This window comes from Pimephales promelas, chromosome 5 (genome assembly GCF_988280905.1).
Source record: "Pimephales promelas chromosome 5, fPimPro1.hap1.1, whole genome shotgun sequence".
Taxonomy (NCBI): domain Eukaryota; kingdom Metazoa; phylum Chordata; class Actinopteri; order Cypriniformes; family Leuciscidae; genus Pimephales; species Pimephales promelas.
Genome location: NC_142773.1, coordinates 933,434 through 956,086, shown reverse-complemented (window position 1 = coordinate 956,086; position 22,653 = coordinate 933,434). Strand labels below are relative to the sequence as shown.

Here is a 22,653-nt window from a genome sequence, read left to right as displayed (position 1 = left end):
GATTTGTATTGCAATATTTGAAAATTGATATTTATTTATTTTTAAATTATATTTATATCAAAATTTGTCAACCTAAACTTCAACCATCAACATTTAATTTATCAATATGTATTTGTGTACAAAATAACATATAAACATATTTTCCTATTCTGTTTTACCTGGAAACCCTTCTAATGCTTGTGTGTCGCATAAAAAATAGGCTTCGGTTCTATTTCTGGCATGCACGCGATTTCCGCGCAGCTCATGTGCGCCTGATATGCGCGTGTCACTCAGGCAGTGTGCAAGCTCTAACCTGTTAAAGGGTTAGTTCACCCAAAAATGAAAATTCTGTCAGTATTTACTCACCCTCATGTTGTTCCAACCCCGTAAGACCTTCGTTCATCTTCGGAACACAAATTAAGATATTTAAGATATTAAGATCGCTCCTGCATACAGTCCATAGGCTTCTTGAGGGACTGGCTCTTGCTGTCCCCGAAAAGTCATTAAAGACAAATAAAGTCGTTATTTTTGTTGTTTTTTTGCACACAAAAGTGTTCTCGTCGTTTGATAAACTTAAGATTGAGCCACTGTAGTCACTTGGACTATTTTAACGATGTCTTTAATGACTTTTCGGGGACAGCAAGAGCCAGTCCCTCAAGAAGCCTATGGACTGTATGCAGGAGCGATCTTAATATCTTAAATATCTTAATTTGTGTTCCGAAGATGAACGAAGGTCTTACGGGGTTGAAACAACATGAGGGTGAGTAAATACTGACAGAATTTTCATTTTTGGGTGAACTAACCCTTTAACATGAGAGCCGAAATAAAAACGGATACGCCGGACAGCAACAGCTGGCTGTTTTGAATGAGACGACCCGGTTACTCTGAACGGTATAGCGCTTTATGAACATTCTGTAATGCAAACAGGGTTAACGAACCCCAAAAAAACCCTAGACATCAGAGGGTAAATATGAATTATGAGTGTCAGCCGCTCCCATTCATAAAAAATAAAAAAAAACAACTCCTGTGCATGCAGTCATCATGAAAGCGCTTCACCAAACAACCAGTGGTGGCCAGCAAACTGTCTTAGGTGGCACAGAAATCTTAATTATTTTAACACAAGTTTAAATAATGTGTTGGACTGTTTTAGTGCTTACCTACACAACTCATTACACAATATTACACAACTCAATACAGTTAATTTGTACTTAATTGTAATTGAGATAGTAGTGAATTAGTAATCATGGAGTACTGAGTGAATTTGATCTTTTTATTATTATTATTACTCCAGGCATATAAAGGAGCACACACTATAGCTAAAGTTTAACTTGCTCAGTTAGCTTGGTTCTCGTTCTCAAAACATTGTTGCACCTTCATGGATGAGACATGCAGATAACTACTGTAGTTCAAAGATTATTCAACCTTCATTGAATTTTATATAATCAATAAACTCTTCAACTTTCTATATTAGTTGTCAAAATAAATAATCTAAACTGTTCTATCATAGCTAAATTAAAAAGGGGGGAAAACATCTCTTTTGAATCCCTATGTGCAAGAATGTGAACAAGGAGGAAGTCAACGGCACATAAATGCCAGAATGTTAAATTAGTTATTTTATGGATTTAAAAATGATCCATTTTTCTTTGTCATTTACAAATTAATCCAAAATTACCACCTATCTTCTAGTACAAATGCACAGTGCTCACATTTATTTGTACATTAAAAATTACATAGCCTATCAGTTTGTGCCTTAAATTGTGATCTCACATGGTAGAATATTTTAGTCGAGACATATGTGATGCATGTATAACAAATACATGTATGCATGCAGTTTTGAGACAGATTTTATCGCCCTTTTAATTATTTCATGAGTTAATTGACGACAGTTAATTTATAATTCTGTATTATAAATTTTAAGGCCAGACAAGTAGTTTGTTGATGGTTGGTTTTGTTGGGAAGGACTACATGCCTGTGTAACACTTTCCTACTTCATTTTATGCTGGGGTGCCAGACAGATATATATTCTGGCAAAATATAATCAAGATATAATCTTGTTTAGGGTCGTTAGTCACGTCAAGAAGGAAAAGCAAACACAAGACACATATTAATTAATTAACATGAACCCTTAATGTTGCAAGTGTAGACTCTAAGAAAACCCAACCACTATGATTCAATATGCAAATATTTTAGTAGGCTATATTCACCATTACGCAGTACAAATTTCATCACACCACACATCACCATTGGAATAATAGGAATAATAAACATACACAACACCAATATAAACAATACAGCAAACAACACAGGTTTCATTCATATCAAACCTTCTTCACACAGTTCACATAGTCTTAGTGTGGAAAGATTGTGCGAAAAGAGGAGTTCAGAGAAACAGTCAAAGTCCATCAAGGTTTCCACAGTGTATCAAAGGGCAGCAAATAAACTATAAAGTCAGTTAGTCCCGCAATAACCGCTCTTGAGTTTATATATCCTTTTACTCCACGACTTCACACGAGTTAACGATCAACTCCGGCTTCTCTCAAATACCTTTTGGAAGAGATCGTTTGAACTGTAGTCTCTCTGGATGACTGGGACGTCAACAACAGCGCACATATAATTCAAACACTCATACCTATAGAATGAACTCTTAATACGCATGAACACGGATTTCTCAAAAGTGGGGTTGCTGGCTAACAGGTTAAGCAATTTTAACTAAAGCACCGTCGGCGGAGGCATCGTGTTTTTATCCTTGCAAAGGCTGTTTGAAAGAGTGTGCTTTTACAGTGTTGCCATGTCCACTTATTATAAGCATATTTGGGGTTGCTGTTAAAGCAGTAGACTTTATGTAATTAAAGTGCGGGTCACAATATTTTGGTGACAATACAAATGAGGTTCAAACCACTTTTGCTGTGATTTCTTGCTTCATGCATAAGAAGATTTTTTGATGCATGATAAAATACGTCATTAACAACTAGCTGTTCAGTTCTGTTCTATACACACTGCATAGCATTTTGCGGTTGTCATTACCTGCATTTTTAGGGAGTTATTTGGTTGTTGAATGTAGTTGTCATTCTGTACACTCTGCGAGTACAAAACAGGATTAAGCACTAAAAGGTGAACTGACAAATGAATTTAGCTGCAGTGTGTAAAAATATTGAGTTTTTGTAAAAATATTGAGTTCGAGCAAGAGAGGTAGTGCTGCGTCAATGCGCTTGTGACGAAGAGGCAGAGGCGGATGGATCCATTTGCAGTAATTTATTAACACAGGTCAGCCAGCAAAGGTAAGCAGTCATAAACTCAAGGCCCGAGACAAGAAGGGCAGCAAACTCAAACACAAAACACTGGACAGGGCAATCCAAAGGCGTACATCAAACAGGCAAAGGTCAGGGGCAGGCAGCAGAGGTTCAAAAGCGAGGACACAGTCCAAGTCAAAAATACCAGAGCAAATGCGAGAAAACGAGCTTGAGACAGAGTAACGGCACGCAATCAAATACGATTTTAAATAGGCTTAGTAAAAAAAAATAAAAAAATCAATGTGTTGGCGATAAGCGTTGATATTGCTTCTTTGGGGCGTTTTGTTTGACTGCATTTCCATTTGTCTCTTTTTGTTTTTCAATTGACTATAATTTTTGTTGTACAAGGAACAAAATATAATTCAGTTTATTTAATTTAATTTGTTCAGGTACTTTCTAAAATAACAGATTAATTATCTAAATATAACATTGTCTTTTTTTCTAGACTTTCAGACTGTAGTATCACTGAAGAAGGTTATAAAGCTCTGGCTTCAGCTCTGAGATCAAACCCTTCACACCTGATAGAGCTGGATCTCAGAGGAAATGATCATGGAGAATCAGGAGTGAAGCAGTTCAGTGATTTACTGCAGGATCCAAACTCTCAACTGAAGACACTGAGGTGAGACATGAGGAAATACTATTATTTAATTGATTTTTAATGTATTAAAAAATACATTATATATAGCCGAATTATTTATAGAAATGTTATTTCAATAATACAATAAGCTACATAATATGTTGTTACATCAAAGTTGATTAAGTGATTTCAAGACAAAAATCATGTAAAATGGATTTTGTCATTACACCAAGTGTAGTTGAGAATTTAACTGAATCCTGCTTCATCTTCTCTTCTGCAGGTTTTTGAGTCCTGCTGCAGATGAAGCCTGTCAGTATGTTACTGGGATTGTGGGTAAAAACCCATTACTCATGAGAGAGCTGAATCTGAGTGAACGTGAACTAGGAGACACACGAGTGAATCAGATCGCTGCTCTACTGCAGGATAAACACTGTAAACTCAACGCACTGAAGTGAGTATTTTACATGGTTAAAAATAGTATTTTTAATAGAAATGTTACAGTTGTTTATTTTTTTATCAGTTAATAGGTGTTTTAAAATTGATAAGTAATTTTAAAATGATAAACTTCTGTCAGACATGACATGGGGAATAGTCCCCCAATAACCAAAACATGCATTTATAGCCTACCATGGTTAGTGTAAACATAGAATAAGGCCATTAATTATTTATATAAATCACACGTTCAGAGCTTTTATAGGCACAAAGTTCCTGTATGAATCAAATGGTTTATTTGACTGTGCATGAGTGCCGCTCACGAATCACCACTACTCTACGAGCGTTCACCAGCGCGTTATACCAGTGTCATAAGATTTGCTCGAGCCGTTCCTATCGTGACACTGGGGATAAAATGTGCAACTCATCTGAATTCTATTGCGAATTCACCACTTTAAAACACAGTGGAGAAAGTCAAACATTATCTATAACAGCAGACCTGCCAATCTGTACACATTTTGCATAGCGGATACACATTTTGACCTCAAAGTACGCTGGTACGATTGATTAAACTACGCAATAACCTGGTGACGCCTCTGTCCACGCGCAGTCCTTAAATCAAGCAACAGGAAAAGAAGCAGAGTTCGTCCAATCATAGGGCTGTGTTCATTCCCCAAATAGCAAGCGAGAATGATTGACAGATGCGTAAGGCCTTTCATTAAAAAGAGACTGAAAATTGACAGACATAAAGAATCCCGCTAGATCCCCCTTCCACTCCCGCGGCCCGCCGTCGAGTTCATTAGCGAGGACAGTAACTTTACAGTAGTCACTTTACAGTAGTCACTTTACAGTAGTCATGGTACTTCTGTTCTGACTCCTGAAGGGAAACGGACTGAGTGAATGTGGAAAGTTGAAATATTGTATTGATTAACTTAATCTGGATTTGATGATCACACGGGGGTAGGGATGGGTACCGAAACCCGGTATTAAACGGGCCCCGGTACTGAATTTTGAAAGACCGCTGTATCGATAAGCTCGGACGTTATCGGTTCTGCTGTCGGTACTGGAGAAATTATTTATCATTCCTATAAAGACGTTATCTTGAACATGTTTATATCGCCAGCCTTTTCTATATATAAACTGTATTTTAATTAAACCATTTGTCTGTGATGCAAATTTGAAATTCGTAGTTCAGAAGAGAGAGAGAGCGATCTCTCACGCAAAGCCACAGCACGCGCAACACGACAGCCCTTGCTTAATGAGTGACAATGAGGACAGAACTAAACATTCAACGTGGTTACACTTTAGATGTGGGATATTATTCTAATATATTTTGTATTTCGGCTTCCAAAAGATTATAAAAAGAAGATATTTGAGATAAAACCGTTAAAAAACAAGACGCATGATCTGTCCAGCTTAACTTCCCTTAGCCTACTTCACAGCACTGTGGAGCAGTGGCGCCTCCAGAAATTTTTCGTAGGGGTGGCCAGATGGGGCCAGTTAAAATCTTGGGGTGGCACACCAAAACTACAGTATAAACCATAATTTCAGAATTGTTTTCTACTGTTGTAATAAACCAGCCTGTAGAAAACTATCAGAAAGACTTAAGGAAACTCATACTGATATACTTTGGTTTATTGTGTAATATTTAATGTTACTAATGATATTAGTAGGGCCCAACTAATATATATTACATTGTATATAATGATATATATTATATGATATATAAGGGTCCTTGCCCCACAGCAAATTTCCAGATACTTACATAATTGTGATGAATTTAATCATTTTTAAGTTATTAGTTTGCAGTGTAAGATTGCAGTTAACACCTTTAAATATTACATAAATGTATTATGAATTTTTAATACACTTAATGAGTGTATACATCAGCAGCAAAAAGTAATTCTTGAAAAAATCTGCACAGTAATTTTATAAAATCTAAATATGTTAATAAAAACAAATTACTATTAGTTCTCTTTTAAAATTCAATCAGGCAATCATGTCACAATTTTATATTTATATATTAATGTCAAGAATTCAGAAGTGCATAGCCTAAACTAGGCCTACAAATAAATTATATAGGCCTACAATTAAATTATGCTTATTTAAAATGTATTGAGAAGGCTAGGTATAACAAAATATATTGGCTTTTAATAATATTTCAGTGCGCAAACCCATGATTACATGAAAAACAGCATCGCGGCTGCAGAATGATGTGCTCAAAGCAACATGGAGTCACAATGTGCAGCAGTACTGCGCTTCATAAGTGCGCATTTAAAAGCTCATGTCACAAATCGAAGAAATGTTGAGCGCACAAATCCAAGTGCGATTTGTTCCTTTGTTTCACAGTTATTGTGCGTTTGATGCCGATTCATAATCCTTGTGATATGTATGTGTGATCTAACAGAACACGGCAGTGAGTCGTTTAAAAACAGCAACAAACTCCAAGAAAATAAAGTAATTTTATGCGCATATACAGACTTTTATCTACAGATCACGCGTTTATAATGTCAATATATCATATTGGATAGAGTTTTACCGTGCATCCAAGAGGCGCGCGTGCTGTTTGAATATGAATGGAGAATGATGACAGCCGCAGAGGAGGGAAAACGAGTTTATACTTTAATGATGTAAATATACTTCTGTCCCTCACATTAAGCTATGGAATGACTTCAGATGACTTTGTCACCCAAACTGACGTGAAAAAAGCGGGAGGCGCCGAAAAGCGCGTTGTTTGCATCCCTGCCTGTCCAAACGTGGCAAAAACACATCAAAAAGCTGCTGTAACAGTGTACCATTTGGCACTTAAAAAGCACGTCACGACACATACTTCCCCGTCTTCTTTTACTTAAGAATATTTTTGACTTATTTATAAAATGCATAACTGATGCTACAAAAATTAATACTGGCCATTGGGGTGGCCAATGGGGTGGCCAGGAGTCGGCCAGGGGTGGCCATGGCCACCCCTGGCCACCCCCTGGTGGCGCCATTGCTGTGGAGCGCTGTCAGTTCTTCCTATTAGGAAGTTCCTAAAACCCAAACGTACCGTCAGAATCAGCACGATCGGCGATTGTTGCAAAATGCTGTCTTCTACTGTTGCAAGATCAAAAAATGGCTATGAAAAACACAAAAGCCTGCGCAAGAGACGCTGTTCACAACTGCAACGAGACAAGAAAAGTAGCCTACACTTTGGGCTTCGTGTGTCCTTAACTATCAAATATACATAAAAATGTCAAAATGACCAGCTCTGAGATTCACTTAAACACAGTTTATTCACTTAAACACAATTATGTCTTAAATGGACGTAAATAATAGGGAGAAAATGACGGTGCTTCAGTTACCGATTAGATTTGCTCTCGGTCTTAAAGGGGCAGCAGTCTAATAGCCTAAACCTGCTGACGATTCAGCCATTAATGCAAATCAAACAACAAAAGGCAGAGAAATTAACTCACAGCTTTTGAATGAGTAACTTTAGATTTAATAAGCATTAATCTCTCTATGATAAACTATACAGTGCTGTTTTATATTTGATTACTAAATTAGGTTTCTTTTCAGACAGAAACAATTACCTGAAAAGATATGTTAGTGCACCTTCCTGAAATTAAAGCACTTTGTATATAATATGTATCTTTGATTAATTGTATTCTTGTGTTTGTACTTGTTTTTTTTTCTTATGTGTCCTTTTTGTATATAAAACAAAAAAAGCCTGCACATTGCTGCATAACAAAAAGATATTTTTCTTCGTTTTGCTTTTTCTATTTTACATTTCAAAATATAGAGTTTAATTATGTTCTTAATTCTTAAAAAAAAAAAAAAAACACCAAAAAGAATCGATAAGAATACCGTTAAAGTACTGGATCGATAAGCGGTATCGGTAAGAGTATTAATACCGATAAAACCTTAACGATACCCATCCCTACTTAGCAGCTTAGATAGATCAAGTAAGCTATTTGAGAATCTATCTATAGTGGTTGGAAGGAAACACAGTGGAGAAAGTCAAACATCTATAACAGCAGACCTGCCAATCTGTACACATTTTGCATAGCGGATACGCATTTTGACCTCAAAGTACGCTGGTACGATTGATTAAACTACGCAAAAACCTGGTGACGCCTCTGTCCACGCACAGTCCTTAAATCAAGCAACAGGAAAAGAAGCAGAGTTCGTCCAATCATAGGGCTGTGTTCATTCCCCAAATAGCAAGATTGACAGAATGATTGACAGATGCGTAAGGCCTTTCATTAAAAAGGGACTGAAAATTGACTAGGGTTGGGTATCGGTTGGGTTTTATCCGATACCAGTACCTACTCTGTATTTTTTAAACGGTTCCGGTGCCTACACGGTTCTTGAAACGGTACTTAAGAAAACGAAACCGCACACACTTTGTCAAAAAATAATAATACCTCTTTATTTACAGGGCCAAACTGGACACAATATTAACTTACAATATAAATACAAGTAACATATGGTAATAATAAATAAACCAATATAAAATAAAAGTTCATATTTACATAGTATCAAATAAAACAATATTATATCAAACAATGTAATTATACTGGAGATTAATAGAGATTACTACCAGGGTAATATAATATCGACATGGCTACATTGTTTTGTCTGCTTTAACTAGTCATGTAAGTTATCTCGTCATTTACTAGTTAAGATCTTAGCCAGTTTGATATTTCGTTCCCACTGCGTCTTATACGCAGCTTTGAGTAAACATATGAAAGAGAACGTCTCTGTGTAACCCATGTTCTCTGAATAGGGAAAGAGACGCTGTGTTCGCTGCCAAATATCTCGCGCTGCTGACAAGCTTTCCTTTTTCGACAGAGAACTCTGTGGAGCAGATGATGCGTGCGCTAACATAATATGACGACGTGAGCCTCAACGCGGCGCGAATGGTGATTCTATATCCATAGACAATCGTTATTCTGATGCGTAGTTTTACACGTGAAATGCAGCCAAACATTTCACGTGTACATTTACATGTACGTGTGTTTAATCTCCTCGCTATCCAGTAGACGTTCCCGGAGTTCCCGTATGATCGCAAATTAGTTCAAATCTCCCGGAATCTAGAGCGAGTGAGCAAGAGCGCGCGTGCACGACAGATCAGACATTGCTTCAATAAACCGTATAGTGCGTGCACGTTGAAGAGGGAGAGGGAAACAGTGAGAGACTGCGTGTGTGCGCCTCATGCCACAGACTCAGGAATCGAAATCAAGCACCGAAGTTTTCATTCTTATTCGGTCTGGTTACTACCGTTTACGTCAGAACCGGTTCCCTATTGGAACCGAGTTTCGGTACCCAACCCTAAAATTGACAGACATAAAGAATCCCGCTAGATCCCCCTTCCACTCCCGCGGCCCGCCGTCGAGTTCATTAGCGAGGACAGTAACTTTACAGTAGTCACGGTACTTCTGTTCTGTGTCCTGAAGGGAAACGGACTGTGGATGTGCAAAGTTGAAATATTGTATTGATTTAACTTAATCTGGATTCGATGATCACACGGGAGTGATCGCTTGGATAATTTTAAAACACTCCGTCATTCATGGTCACTCAGATAAGAGGAAGACATCATTCAGCCATGCATATTATTAAAAGCTTAAGTGTTGATGAACAATAAATCTAAATAAAATTAAAACCGCTATTGGCCTTATGCACAGCTGCACTACTTCCTGAACTTAAGCCAGCTCCTTGTTTCCTGTCTGCTATTATTGGCCAAGCTTGATTAACTCAGGTGTGTCTGATTATTGTTGCCGTGACTACTGAGGTCAGGCACACCTGAACTAATCAATGTGTCCAATAATGGCAGACAGGAAACAAGGAGCTGGCTGAAGTTCAGGAAGTAGTGCAGCTGTGCATAAGGCCAATTGTTTAGTGATTATGAGAGTTCGGTGATTTGTGGATTACTGATAAACGCGAGTCTGGAGAAACTGGTATTTCTTAATTCATTCTCAGTGTTGAGAAACACAGCTTGCATGTCTTACGTTATTGTGTTAATAATAACTAAGGTCCTAATCATGTTACATAATAATTTTCTATAAAAACTAGCGCGTTATTTACTTATGGATTAAAAAGTACTGTTGTATCAGTGCTGTGCGAGCTCTCTCTCTCACACAAACACAGACCGTGCATACAGAGAGAGCTCTTCAATTTTCATTTTACAATGATCTTCTAAGTTTAAATTTTGTTCTTGGTTGTTTTTTTCCTGTTAAAATGTCAGATAGCATTTCTTAATATCCATCCGTGTTTTTAAAATTTGTTTAATGACGGACGTTTTACTATTAACACAGCCCTATATGTCAGATTCGTCTAACTTATACTTCATACTCTTTTTAGAATAAGTGATTCGTTTTGCTATTATTTGCTATTATTATCAACTATTTTTATCAACTAAACAAGTATGTTTGTATCGGCTAACGTTTATCCAGCTACTGCGTGTCCTGTTTAAAATGTGCAATGTTCAAATGCAAAGACTGCATGTCACAAATAGAAGCCCTTTTCCCTGTGGGATTTAGTGTCAAATTTGGATATTGAAATAATAAAATAGCCAATTTAAAATAAATCGCATGTAGGCCCTACACACAATGGGCCCTATTTTAATGATCTGAAACGCAAGTGTCAAAGCGCAAGTAACTTTGTGGGCGGGTCTTGGGCGCTGTTGCTATTTTCCCGCTGGGATAAATGCCTCTTGCGCCTGGTGCAAATCTAAAAGGGGTTGGTCTGAAGTAGCTTCATTATTCATAGGTGTGGTTTAGGCGTAACGGAAATAAACCAATCAGAGCGCCATCCAACATACCCTTTAAGAGCAGGTGCGCATGTTGCATGACGGATTGTTATTATAACGGCGGGTTTACCAGGCGCGCGTCAGGAGCGTTCACAACCGAAACACGCCTCTTTTTTGCGCCGATCTGCCCAGGGAGCGCAAGTTTATTTCCTAGTTTACCGACGTGCGTCTGTGGAGGGGAAAATCCCGCTTTGCGCACGTGCAAAATAGGAATGAGACATGCGTTTGTGTATAAAGTCATTTGCGCCGGGTGCAAGATAGGGCCCATACTTTGATAAAGTTTGCTACGTACAAGCGAAATTACATTTATGCAGGGACCTGTTGCGTCATGTTTACTGGTCATACAGGTGCTTCTGTGGCAAATGTGAGAAGATGACTAACTTACAGAACAACAACATATATGCAGTTTTTAATACAATATCTTTAAAAATATATATATTTATAAACGTGTGGTTACACACTATACAAACAAGGTTTAAATTATATACACAGACATCCTACGACGACAACAACTTTAGACGCATTTGTTGTTGAATTGGCTGACAGACTGAAAAGACTATTTGCTCAAAAATCATAAAATACACTTACTGTTACTGGAGGTGACGGTGGATCGCAAACAGTAGACGACGATCCACACTTGAGGATTAACTTTGAAGCAAGACCTGCTTTCAATTGACCCTCGTTCACAAAACAGTCAGTCAGAAAATGATTCGCTCAAACATAAACTTATTTACGAAGGAAAGGCGCCACTTAAACTTCTAGAATACAATACATCTACTGTGTTTTCAGTGGCTCTGATGATGAAATAAGTGAAAACTACTATGTATGTCATTATTACATCCCATCCCACAGCATAACACTTATGATTCTAGGAGACATTACCGGCTGTCGTTGAAACAATGGAGGATGGTGTGCAGATCACCGAGGGCGGGGTCTAGGCCACAACCACACTGTCAATCAAACCCCTTACTCAATTCTACGTCACAAAGAGCTGAATCTCAGAACAGCTCGTTCTGAGACAGTGCAGATGATTTATTGAGATTGTAAAAGAAAACACTGGGTGGATTTTTATCATTCTAGGGTGGTTTTGCTCACACACTGCCAACACACATTTATGTTCAAACACCATGTAAAATGAATTTTCCATAATAGGTGCCCTTTAAAGGGTACATATCATGCTTTTAAATCATTCATTTTTACTTATAAATCATACATTTGTGGTCTATATAAAACATGACTGCAATGCTTGGGTCTGAATTCCTCATTATTATAGCTCCACAGGCCCCTTTTCGACCCCTTTTCTGATGTGCGTCTGTGAGCGACCCGTTTCAAAGCGGCCCCTTTAAATAAAATGGAGTTGCGTCTTTCCCGGAGTTGTTCACACTCGGTTCAACTCCCCGCGTTCGGCCATTATTGTAGTTTGATAAGAGATATACGATTATATACTATAGCTTCAAAGAACATTTTTAGTCACTCGTTAACAAAATGTCAACAACAGAAGACTTGTCCATCAAGCCTTACATATTCGAGCCAGAGCGAGCGATTTGAAAAAGACGACGACGAACCTGCAGAACAACGTCTTCATAGTTATGGATGCAGGGGTATGTAACGTGAAGTTAACTATGTTGTGTTATTAGTGAAAGTCGACTATTTTTCTTGTTAAAACAAGCACACTGACAAGATAAATGACTACAGTCCAATCTTACCACTAAAAATCTGTATTAATAATAATATAATAACTTACGTGTAGAAAAGCATCAGAAAACACAGCAGCTAAATAATAGAAGGAATTTACCCCTCATTCAGACGAAGTCGATCGGCAAACCCTTTTGTATACTGGCGTAGGTTGTTGAAGTGGGGATCCTTGAAGTGCTTCAGGTCACTTAAGAGCTTATTATTTACGAAAACAATTATTTATTTTTGCTAATTATTATTTTATTTCATTTAGTTTTTTAGTAACTGTTGTTAGTTTTGTTTAGTTTTAGTTTTTCATTAATTATGAATTTTTAATTTTATTTCAGTATACGAAATGTTTTTTGACCAATAGTTTTAGTCTAGTTTCAGTTTTCATTTACGAAAATAACCTTGGTCTGTGTGTGAATGAATGAATAAATGAATGGCACAGACGTGCGCTCGCTGTGCCGTTCATTCACTCTCGCTCCTACATGAACCGATGTAGCAGTGATCATCGCTAAATTCGCCCAGGCTGCAACAAGGCCTCTCCTCTTTTTTCTCCAGTTTACCAGAGTAATGTTTTGCTGACCTTTGAAAATAGTACAGAAAGAAAAACACTGGTGCTGCGTCCCAATTCGCTTGCTTATATTACGCCCTAAAAGGACTATTGTGAAGAAAAAGTACATACTTTTGAGTGTGTGGCTAAAGAGTAGGCAAGCTTTGGGACATACTATCACGTCATCTTTAACGGACGGCTCTGTCTTGTGTCGTGCTGCGTGATCCTGTCACCATAAACTGCCTTGTCTATCATCTCGTCACAGTTAAAATCCTCCATTCAATCTAATTTGATTTCCTACCGTTTCGGAGAGCACGTTCATCTGCCATTTGTGGGTCTTTCATGCGGATACTCTCCACGTGTTTGCAATTTGAATATAATGATGCATTTAAAAGGAATGGCTAAACATATCTTTACAGAAGTTCACAATGCTGCTGCAGATGCAATATAATGTGGACAACATTGAATAAATTCATTTTCGTCAGGTTAGATACTGATATCACTCAAACCTCTTTATCTAAACCTCTCTACATAACCCCGGGACTCGCACGTCCTCCATGTCTGTAGTTTCTTTTACTCTTGTTTGTAGTTCTAACCGAATCCTCGTCCAACGCGCGATGGTTGTGGGCGATATCAGACGTTATGTGTTGCGTTCAAGTCATCTCATATAGATCGTATTTACGAGTTGAACACACTTGATGTGTACGCCACCACAATGTCGTAAATACCAATGAGGAGCTCGGGATTTTCTCTAAGCCCCGATCTTTTCGATTTTGGGCGTGTCACTGAGAAACATGGCGGAATACCACAATACTGAAATATTATGCAGTGATATTGTCAAGGTTTTCTTATTGACAGCACAGTTAAGTGAAATGCCTGCACAGAATATGATGACATTATAATATAACAGTGCAACGTGTAATGATAAAGTTGGCAGTGGCTTCATAAATTAATTAAAAACATAAAAAAACAAAGTACATCTGATGCAACATAACCCTTCTTCATTTTCTGGAACAAGAGTTTAAGAACCTTACTGTATTTTTGTGTAATTAATTTAGAGAAAGTACTTCGCCATCTTCCTCCATCGAAAGTGACTTGAACGCACTGCAGTCGTAAACACGACTTCCCACCTCGTACGTACGAGTGTGCATCGATCTACACTTCGGATTCTGACTGGAAATGGAAGAAAATCTTGTTATTTTTGAAACACTCATTTCAACATACTACGGTTTGGATGTACTTATTCTATTTTTGAATAGTAAGGGATAGTTCACTTTAGAATTAATTTAGATGTTTTATCTTACCTCAAGGGCATCCAAGATGTAGTTGTCTTTGTTTCCACAGTATTTTCAATTTTGACATTTTTTGGTCAAACCGTTCTTGTCTGTCAGTCATAATGCAGGTCTATGGTCACCACCTCAATGAGCATGCACAGAGAAGTTCAAATTAAACATGATTTAATGACACATCCAAGTGATCTGAGGGCACGGGCGCTTTGTAGCTGTGGTTACAAGAGGTAAAAACGATATAAATAATATTGGTTTTCTCACACAAACCGCTCGTTTCGTGTCTTAGGCCATCAATGTGTACGTACATTTATGAGTCATTAAATCATGTTTAATCTGTGCATGCTCTTTGAGGTGGTGACCATAGACCTCCATTATATGACTGACAGACACGAACGGTTTGACCTAAAAATATAAAAATTGAAAATACTGTGGAAACAAAGACACCTACATCTTGGATGCCCTTGAGATTAGCTAAAACATATCATAATTAATTTCAAAGTGAACTATCCCTTTAAAGTGACAGGAGCCATTAATTTTGTCTGTCTGTAAAGTTAACCTAAAGAACAGAGGGAACAGAGATAATTACTCACTGCTATTGACTAAAGAACAATTGTAGCTTTAATGAGGATTCATCTATATTTCATTTATAATTTGTGCAGTGCGGACTGTTCAATAACTTTATTAAATTTCTGTATGGTACAGGTAAATATGAAATTTATGTAAGGAATAATTGATGACAGGCCGTTGAATTATTTGAAAAATAATGCACACCCGAGTTGAAATAATGAGACAGAAAAGCATCTGCGTCAATATTATTATTTATTTATTTAGTACATTTGTTTTATAATCCGACTAAGGTCTATTGTGTTAAAGTTGAATAATTTGATACAATGTACTGATTGTGTAGATGTCATTCTGCAGAATCTGCTGCTGTGATAAAGAGTAAAGAAAACTGACAAAAGATATTGTTGAAAAATGAAAGATGTTTTCTGTTCGTGTGTCTGTTAAGAGTGAGCGTTCGTGAGCGGGAGACACACACATAACCTGATTTATACGAGGTTGAACTGGCCGTGTGACAAAGCGGGCATAAGCTGGACACGAGCGCGAGTTCGCGGGCGAATTTAATAATGCGGAGCGTTGTTAACTAATTGGTCCATATATAAGGCGCTCCGGATTATAAGGCACACTGTCGTTTTTTGAGAAGATTAAAGGCTTTTAAGTGCACCTTATAGTGCGGAAAATACGGGTAAAGGATCAGCACGAACTCTATGGCAAAACCGAAGTCCCGCGGGACACGAGGGTAGATTGTCCCGTGCAGGGCTGACCGAATGGTCCGGGATTTTACCGTGTACCGTTGTATCCCTAATATTTATCCTACTTAGAGTCTGGTGTTAAATTTTTTTTTAATCTCTGCTCTTTCCTCCACAGACTTTCTCTTTCGTCCAAACTTTACTGTAGGGGCCAGCAGGGGCCGCTTACTGCTGTCATTCATTTATTTATCCATTGCTGATCTGACGCTACTTAGCTAGCTACCATAGACTGTCTATCAGCTGCTTGCTCGCGTAAGGAGGGGGGCGGGGTCGGGTGCGGTTGGGTTGGAGACGCGAGCGCCAGGCGGAGTTTCAAGTGGAGCTGGTGATTGGATGAGAGCAGTTGACCAATATAAGCTGTCCGGCCGCAAAGCTTACATTGGTCAACTTCTCTGCGGCTGTACAGCCAATAGAGTGAATGGATTTTTTTCATTCTTTTTTCTTTTCATATTGTTAGGATTGTACTATATAACCATAACCAGCATCTAAACGAGGATATTAATAATGAACAATCTTTGAAATCGTATACCATAGCTTTAAGTAGTGTATAATAAGGTTTGGTGTTGTAATAAAAAATAGCTTATTTGCAGATAAATACTTATTAAATATCTGCACTAATCTTTCTTGTTTTACTTCAAAAACTACTTGCTAGTTGATGTTAACTAATAGGATCTGTAAGTATTGCCAAATAAAATAAAATAAAATTCCAAAAATTCCAATTAAAATAGAAGACTCGTTAACGTCAACATCTTCCAGCACACAGAACTAGTGTGACAGCCTTAAAAACAGAGTATGGGGAATAAACTAAGTGTCTGATGAAGCATTTCAGTCTTTTCTCTTTCTGTCTTCAGTCTGTGGTGTTGCAGGATTACAGAGGAACAGAGTCTCATCCTGACTTCAGCTCTGAAATCAAACCCATCACACCTGAGAGATCTGTACCTGAGTGAGAATAAACTAGGAGACTCAGGAGTGAAGAACCTCAGTGATCTACTGATGAACCCACAGTGCAAACTGGAGACACTAGAGTTAGTAACATTATACTGTACAGCAGTTACTGTGATATTACAGTTTACAGTTTATTTTAAGACAACAGGACTCTAGCAATAGTGTTTATAGCTCGGCACCTTCTGTTACTCTTTATTTTAAATGTCTTTTAACTAGTAAGTAATAAATCTTATTGTACTAGTGTATATTTGAATTTTTCTCACAACCTCATTTTCATTTACATAATATTCATGGAGTCTAACCTGACTAAGATCTATTGCATTAAAGTTGAATAATTTTATACAATGTACTGATTGTGTAGATGTCGTTCTGCAGAATCTGCTGCTGTGATAAAGAGTAAAGAAAACTGACAAAAGATATTGTTGAAAAATGAAAGAGGAGAATCAACATCTTCCAGCACACAGAACTAGTGTGACAGCCTTAAAAACAGAGTATGGGGAATAAACTAAGTGCCTGATGAAGCATTTCAGTCTTTTCTCTTTCTGTCTTCAGTCTGAGGAGTTGCAGGATTACAGAGGAACAGAGTCTCATCCTGACTGCAGCTCTGAAATCAAACCCATCACACCTGAGACGTCTGTACCTGAGTGGAAATAAACTAGGAGACTCAGGAGTGAAGAACCTCAGTGATCTACTGATGAACCCACAGTGCAAACTGGAGAAACTATAGTTGGTATCATTATACTGTACAACAGTTACTGTGATATTACAGTTTACAGTTTATTTTAAGACAACAGGACTCTAGCAATAGTGTTTATAGCTCGGCACCTTCTGTTACTCTTTATTTTAAATGTCTTTTAACTAGTAAGTAATAAATCTTATTGTACTAGTGTATATTTGAATTTTTCTCACAACCTCATTTTCATTTACATAATATTCAATATGGAGTCTAATCTGACTAAGATCTATTGCATTAAAGTTGAATAATTTGATACAATGTACTGATTGTGTAGATGTTGTTCTGCAGAATCTCCTGCTGTGATAAAGAGTAAAGAAAACTGACAAAAGATATTGTTGAAAAATGAAAGAGGAGAATCAACATCTTCCAGCACACAGAACTAGTGTGACAGCCTTAAAAACAGAGTATGGGGAATAAACTAAGTGCCTGATGAAGCATTTCAGTCTTTTCTCTTTCTGTCTTCAGTCTGCAGAGATGCAGTATTACAGAGGAACAGAGTCTCATCCTGACTTCAGCTCTGAAATCAAACCCATCACACCTGAGACGTCTGTACCTGAGTGAGAATAAACTAGGAGACTCAGGAGTGAAGAACCTCAGTGATCTACTGATGAACCCACAGTGCAAACTGGAGACACTATAGTTAGTAACATTATACTGTACAGCAGTTACTGTGATATTACAGTTTACAGTTTATTTTAAGACAACAGGACTCTAGCAATAGTGTTTATAGCTCGGCACCTTCTGTTACTCTTTATTTTAAATGTATTTTAACTAGTAATAAATCTTATTGTACTAGTGTATATTTGAATTTTTCTCACAACCTCATTTTCATAAACATAATATTCATGGAGTCTAACCTGACTAAGATCTATTGCATTAAAGTTGAATAATTTTATACAATGTACTGATTGTGTAGATGTCGTTCTGCAGAATCTCCTGCTGTGATAAAGAGTAAAGAAAACTGACAAAAGATATTGTTGAAAAATGAAAGAGGAGAATCAACATCTTCCAGCACACAGAACTAGTGTGACAGCCTTAAAAACAGAGTATGGGGAATAAACTAAGTGTCTGATGAAGCATTTCAGTCTTTTCTCTTTCTGTCTTCAGTCTGGATAGATGCAGTATTACAGAGGAACAGAGTCTCATCCTGACTTCAGCTCTGAAATCAAACCCATCACACCTGAGAGATCTGAACCTGAGTGAGAATAAACTAGGAGACTCAGGAGTGAAGAACCTCAGTGATCTACTGATGAACCCACAGTGCAAACTGGAGAAACTAGAGTTAGTAACATTATACTGTACAGCAGTTACTGTGATATTACAGTTCACTGTTTATTTTAAGACAACAGGACTCAAGTAATAGTGTTTATAGCTCGGCACCTTCTGTTACACTTTATTTTAAATGTATTTTAACTAGTAAACTTAAGTAAAACTTATTAAACTAAGTGCGTGCTGAAACATTTCAGTCTTTTCTCTTTCTGTCTTCAGTCTGGATAGATGCAGTATTACAGAGGAACAGAGTCTCATCCTGACTTCAGCTCTGAAATCAAACCCATCACACCTGAGAGAGCTGTACCTGAGTGAGAATAAACTAGGAGACTCAGGAGTGAAGAACCTCAGTGATCTACTGATGAACCCACAGTGCAAGCTGGAGAGATTGAGGTCAGTAACATTCACACACAACAGTGGTACTCAAACTTCTCTTATGAACATAAACCACATTTTGGATTTCATATTTTGTTTAATATTAATATTCCTGTAGTTCAGAATCACATGTTTATGAGACCCACATCTGTTATTCGACTCTTTCCTTTTGCAGATATGTGGAATCTAATAACACACACACACACACACACACACTACAATAGTAAAATTTCACATTTTGAAGGCAAATAAATACATTTATACATCTGTAGCAATTTCGTCTATTTCTAAACTCTTCCCATCTGTTTAGAAGCGCTTGAATTGCTCTGTCTAGTTTAGAGATCAACAGAAGCTCAAACCCCATATATCCAGGCCTGGTTGTGCTTTGTTCCACCTGAGATCAAAACTACTAAAACAATCAACATCTTTAAAGCTACACTATGCATTTTTTTATTATTAATTAAAAAAAAACCTTATACACTTTGATAAACCTGTAATATTGAACTGTATGTTAGAGCTGTTTGTATGGATTTCATTGGAAATGACCTGCATCATACACACTTACACAGAGAAAAGTGACTCCAGTAGTATTTTTTACCAAAAGTGTAGTGTAGTGTAGCGATAAAGAGATACTCAACCCAAAACTGAAAATGTTATCATTTACACACCCTCATGCCATTTCAGCTTTATATGACTTTCTCCAGATGAACTCCACGATTTTTAGAGTAATAATCTGTCTCTATGAGTCTATACAAGTGTACTGGACCTCAAAGATGATTCTTCAGAAAACACACAAAGCAAACACAGCGGTTATCCATTCCACCCCAGTTGATAAATTAAAGTCTTCTGAAGCAAAACGATAGGTGTTGATGAGAGAAACTTTATAAACAATAAACCATAACATCATCTATAAACCAACTGTAACCCTGTGAGGAGAATCTCTTTAACAAACACTTCAACAAAGTGTTCAATACGTTTATTCTCAGTCTCTCCTGAAAACACGGTTTACAGTGTATTTGTGGAAAATAATTCACCTTAGTCGTGTTTTGTGATCTGGTGAAAGTAAGATGATCTTTGTCTGTTTGTCTCGTTCTAGCCTAAGGAACTGTGGCATTACAGATGTTTCTGCTTTAACTCAGTCTTTGACGAACTCAAATGCACTGCAGTTTTTAAAAGAGCTTGATCTGAGAGGCAATAAGATCAGAGACTCAAAGCAGCTCAGAGACGTGTTACGAGACTCAAACTGTACAGGTGAGTAAACATCAGTGATGATAAAGAGACTTTCATTATCTCTGACAGTCTTTCAACATTTGTGCAAGGAAAATATCATTAAGTTTTATTGAAACAATGTGGGCAAAATTTAAATAGATTGGAAACCAATAAAGCACAAGCCCACCCCACAGCTAATTCAACATCATTGGCCAATCACAGTCTCCTGCCAAGAAAGATCAGACTTCAGAAAAAAACGTAAGACAGACAAGTAGTTGGTGATGTCACTTCGTAAAAAACACATTCATATGCACATACCTAGACTTAACATGATATATTCATGTGTATGCCATCACCGTTTTCATGTTTTTGAAGTTTACACAGAGATAATGATATCTTTTTCAAAAACTTGCTCTTTGAAACCTGTTTCAAAGTTTGCGTTCTCAGGTTTCTTGTGTCATGGAAATGAATGACAAGAATTTATTCAAAGTTTTCTGTTAAAACTGTGTCGTGTAAATGGCCCTTTAAATTATTTTTACAATGGAAATTAATCACCCCTGAACTTACTTAAACTGGACAATGGCTTTCTTCTAGAGCTGCTTGTTTAAATGTTGTTTTAATTTCTTATTATGACTGCAAAGCTGCTTTTGTAAAATCTCTATTGTAAAAAGCGCTGTATAAATGAAGGTGACTTGGCTTGACCAATGAAATCTCTTGAATCAGCTGGGGGGCGGGGCTTGTACTTTAGTGGTTTCTGGAGGAAAAACTAAAGAACAAACAACTTTATTGAACAAGCTTTATGAATTGCATCAGAAGAAAATCATTAGAATTTGTTATAACAAAATTAGACTGATAGTTGTACAGAGATTGTAGAACGCAGGAATAATCAGAGCAGATTCCAGCTTCAGCTCACAGCCGTCCAGCCTCACATGATCAATGTCTCCGTCTCTTGTGTGTTTTTACTTTGACAAGCATCACATCACATTGCTTTAGGCTTTCTTTACTTTACAAACTCTATGAAATGTGTGAGGATCTGATGTCTGTTCAACTTAATCTAAAATCTAGATTCTATATGTACATGTATGTCTCCTACATGTACACTTAAGTGATATTGAATGATTATTGTTGGTGTAGTACTCTAACAAATGAATATTTTATTTTATTTACAGGTGTAATGGATTGAGAAGATCTTAGTCGGAGCTGAGATGAAGCAAGAATAAAGAAGTCTTTAGTATAAGCGCTCAATCATGATGATATTGGAATTTAACTCATCTATATTGAAGCAAACTAAATATTACTAATAAACTGTCATTGCCAAATTTACCACTCCAATTTTTCAAGTGATATGACATTGTTGTGTGCTACACGATTTCTTTATGCATCTAATATGACTATTATGAGTCCCTAAACAAATATTTAGTCTGTTTACACTTTAGGACTGTGATATTAATCTAATTTTATTTTTGATTTTGGCTTCCAATGATTATAAAAAGAAGATATTTGAGGTCAAACTTTAACTATCCACGTTCCATCTAGCGCAGCTTCCTTTCCTTCACAGCAGAGAGCTTTCCTTCCTTCCTAAAACACAAACTTCACGTCAGAATCAGCTCAATCTGTGATAGTTGAAACTAATACCGGCGAGAGATGCTGTTTTCAACTTCAAGGTGGCTCTTGTGTGTGTGTGTGTGTGTGTGTGTGTGTGTGTGTGTGTGTGTGTGTGTGTGTGTGTGTGTGTGTGTGTGTGTGTGTGTGTGTGTGTGTGTGCCTCCCGAAACGGCCCGCAAAAGGCTAGCAAATTATACATTAAGCTTTGTGTAAGTCTAAACCATCAAATAGATGATGTTAGTGTATATTATTAGTATGTCATTATTTTTAAAAACTTACATTTAGATTTTGTATAGCTGATTCATTTAAGAACAAAAAATCTTGTTTTGTTAATAAAAAAGATTGTATTGCACCTGTGTCTTCCTTGTGTTGATAATGCGCTCTACAAGTTATCCAGTATCTCATAAATCCTCCAGATTGGCCAGCTGACAAACTCCCTCCAGTTTACATAATGTTCATTTATTCTGAAATCATCCTTGATTGAACTTACAGGTTCAGTAAATGCAAGTATATTTAAGGTGGAATTCCTTGAGGTAAGTTATAACTGTTCATTCATTGTGCTTAACTACAATCTCTCAGTTCTCATTAAACAGGTTTATGAAGGTTATGAGGCAAATATT

At 37.2% G+C, this 22,653-nt stretch overlaps 1 protein-coding gene across 3 annotated transcripts in view; it reads left to right on the top strand.

The window, feature by feature from the left end:
- LOC120487529 (ribonuclease inhibitor) overlaps positions 1-21,739 on the top strand; it is a 46,632-nt gene extending 24,893 nt beyond the window's left edge. Inside the window, exons 1-10 of one of the 3 annotated variants that reach the window (XM_089130761.1) lie at positions 2,503-2,673; positions 3,715-3,888; positions 4,127-4,297; positions 16,746-16,919; positions 17,392-17,565; positions 18,041-18,214; positions 18,683-18,856; positions 19,064-19,237; positions 20,316-20,470; positions 21,598-21,739. In XM_089130761.1, the coding sequence (XP_088986887.1) occupies positions 2,633-2,673; positions 3,715-3,888; positions 4,127-4,297; positions 16,746-16,919; positions 17,392-17,565; positions 18,041-18,214; positions 18,683-18,856; positions 19,064-19,237; positions 20,316-20,470; positions 21,598-21,611 (1,425 nt within the window). In that variant the 5' untranslated portion in view covers positions 2,503-2,632 and the 3' untranslated portion in view covers positions 21,612-21,739. Of the gene's footprint in view, positions 1-2,502; positions 2,674-3,714; positions 3,893-4,126; positions 4,298-16,745; positions 16,920-17,391; positions 17,566-18,040; positions 18,215-18,682; positions 18,857-19,063; positions 19,238-20,315; positions 20,471-21,597 lie in introns of those variants that run through there. The other 2 variants (XM_089130759.1, XM_089130760.1) reach the window with 2 other exon arrangements.
- Positions 21,740-22,653: the final 914 nt, after the last annotated feature.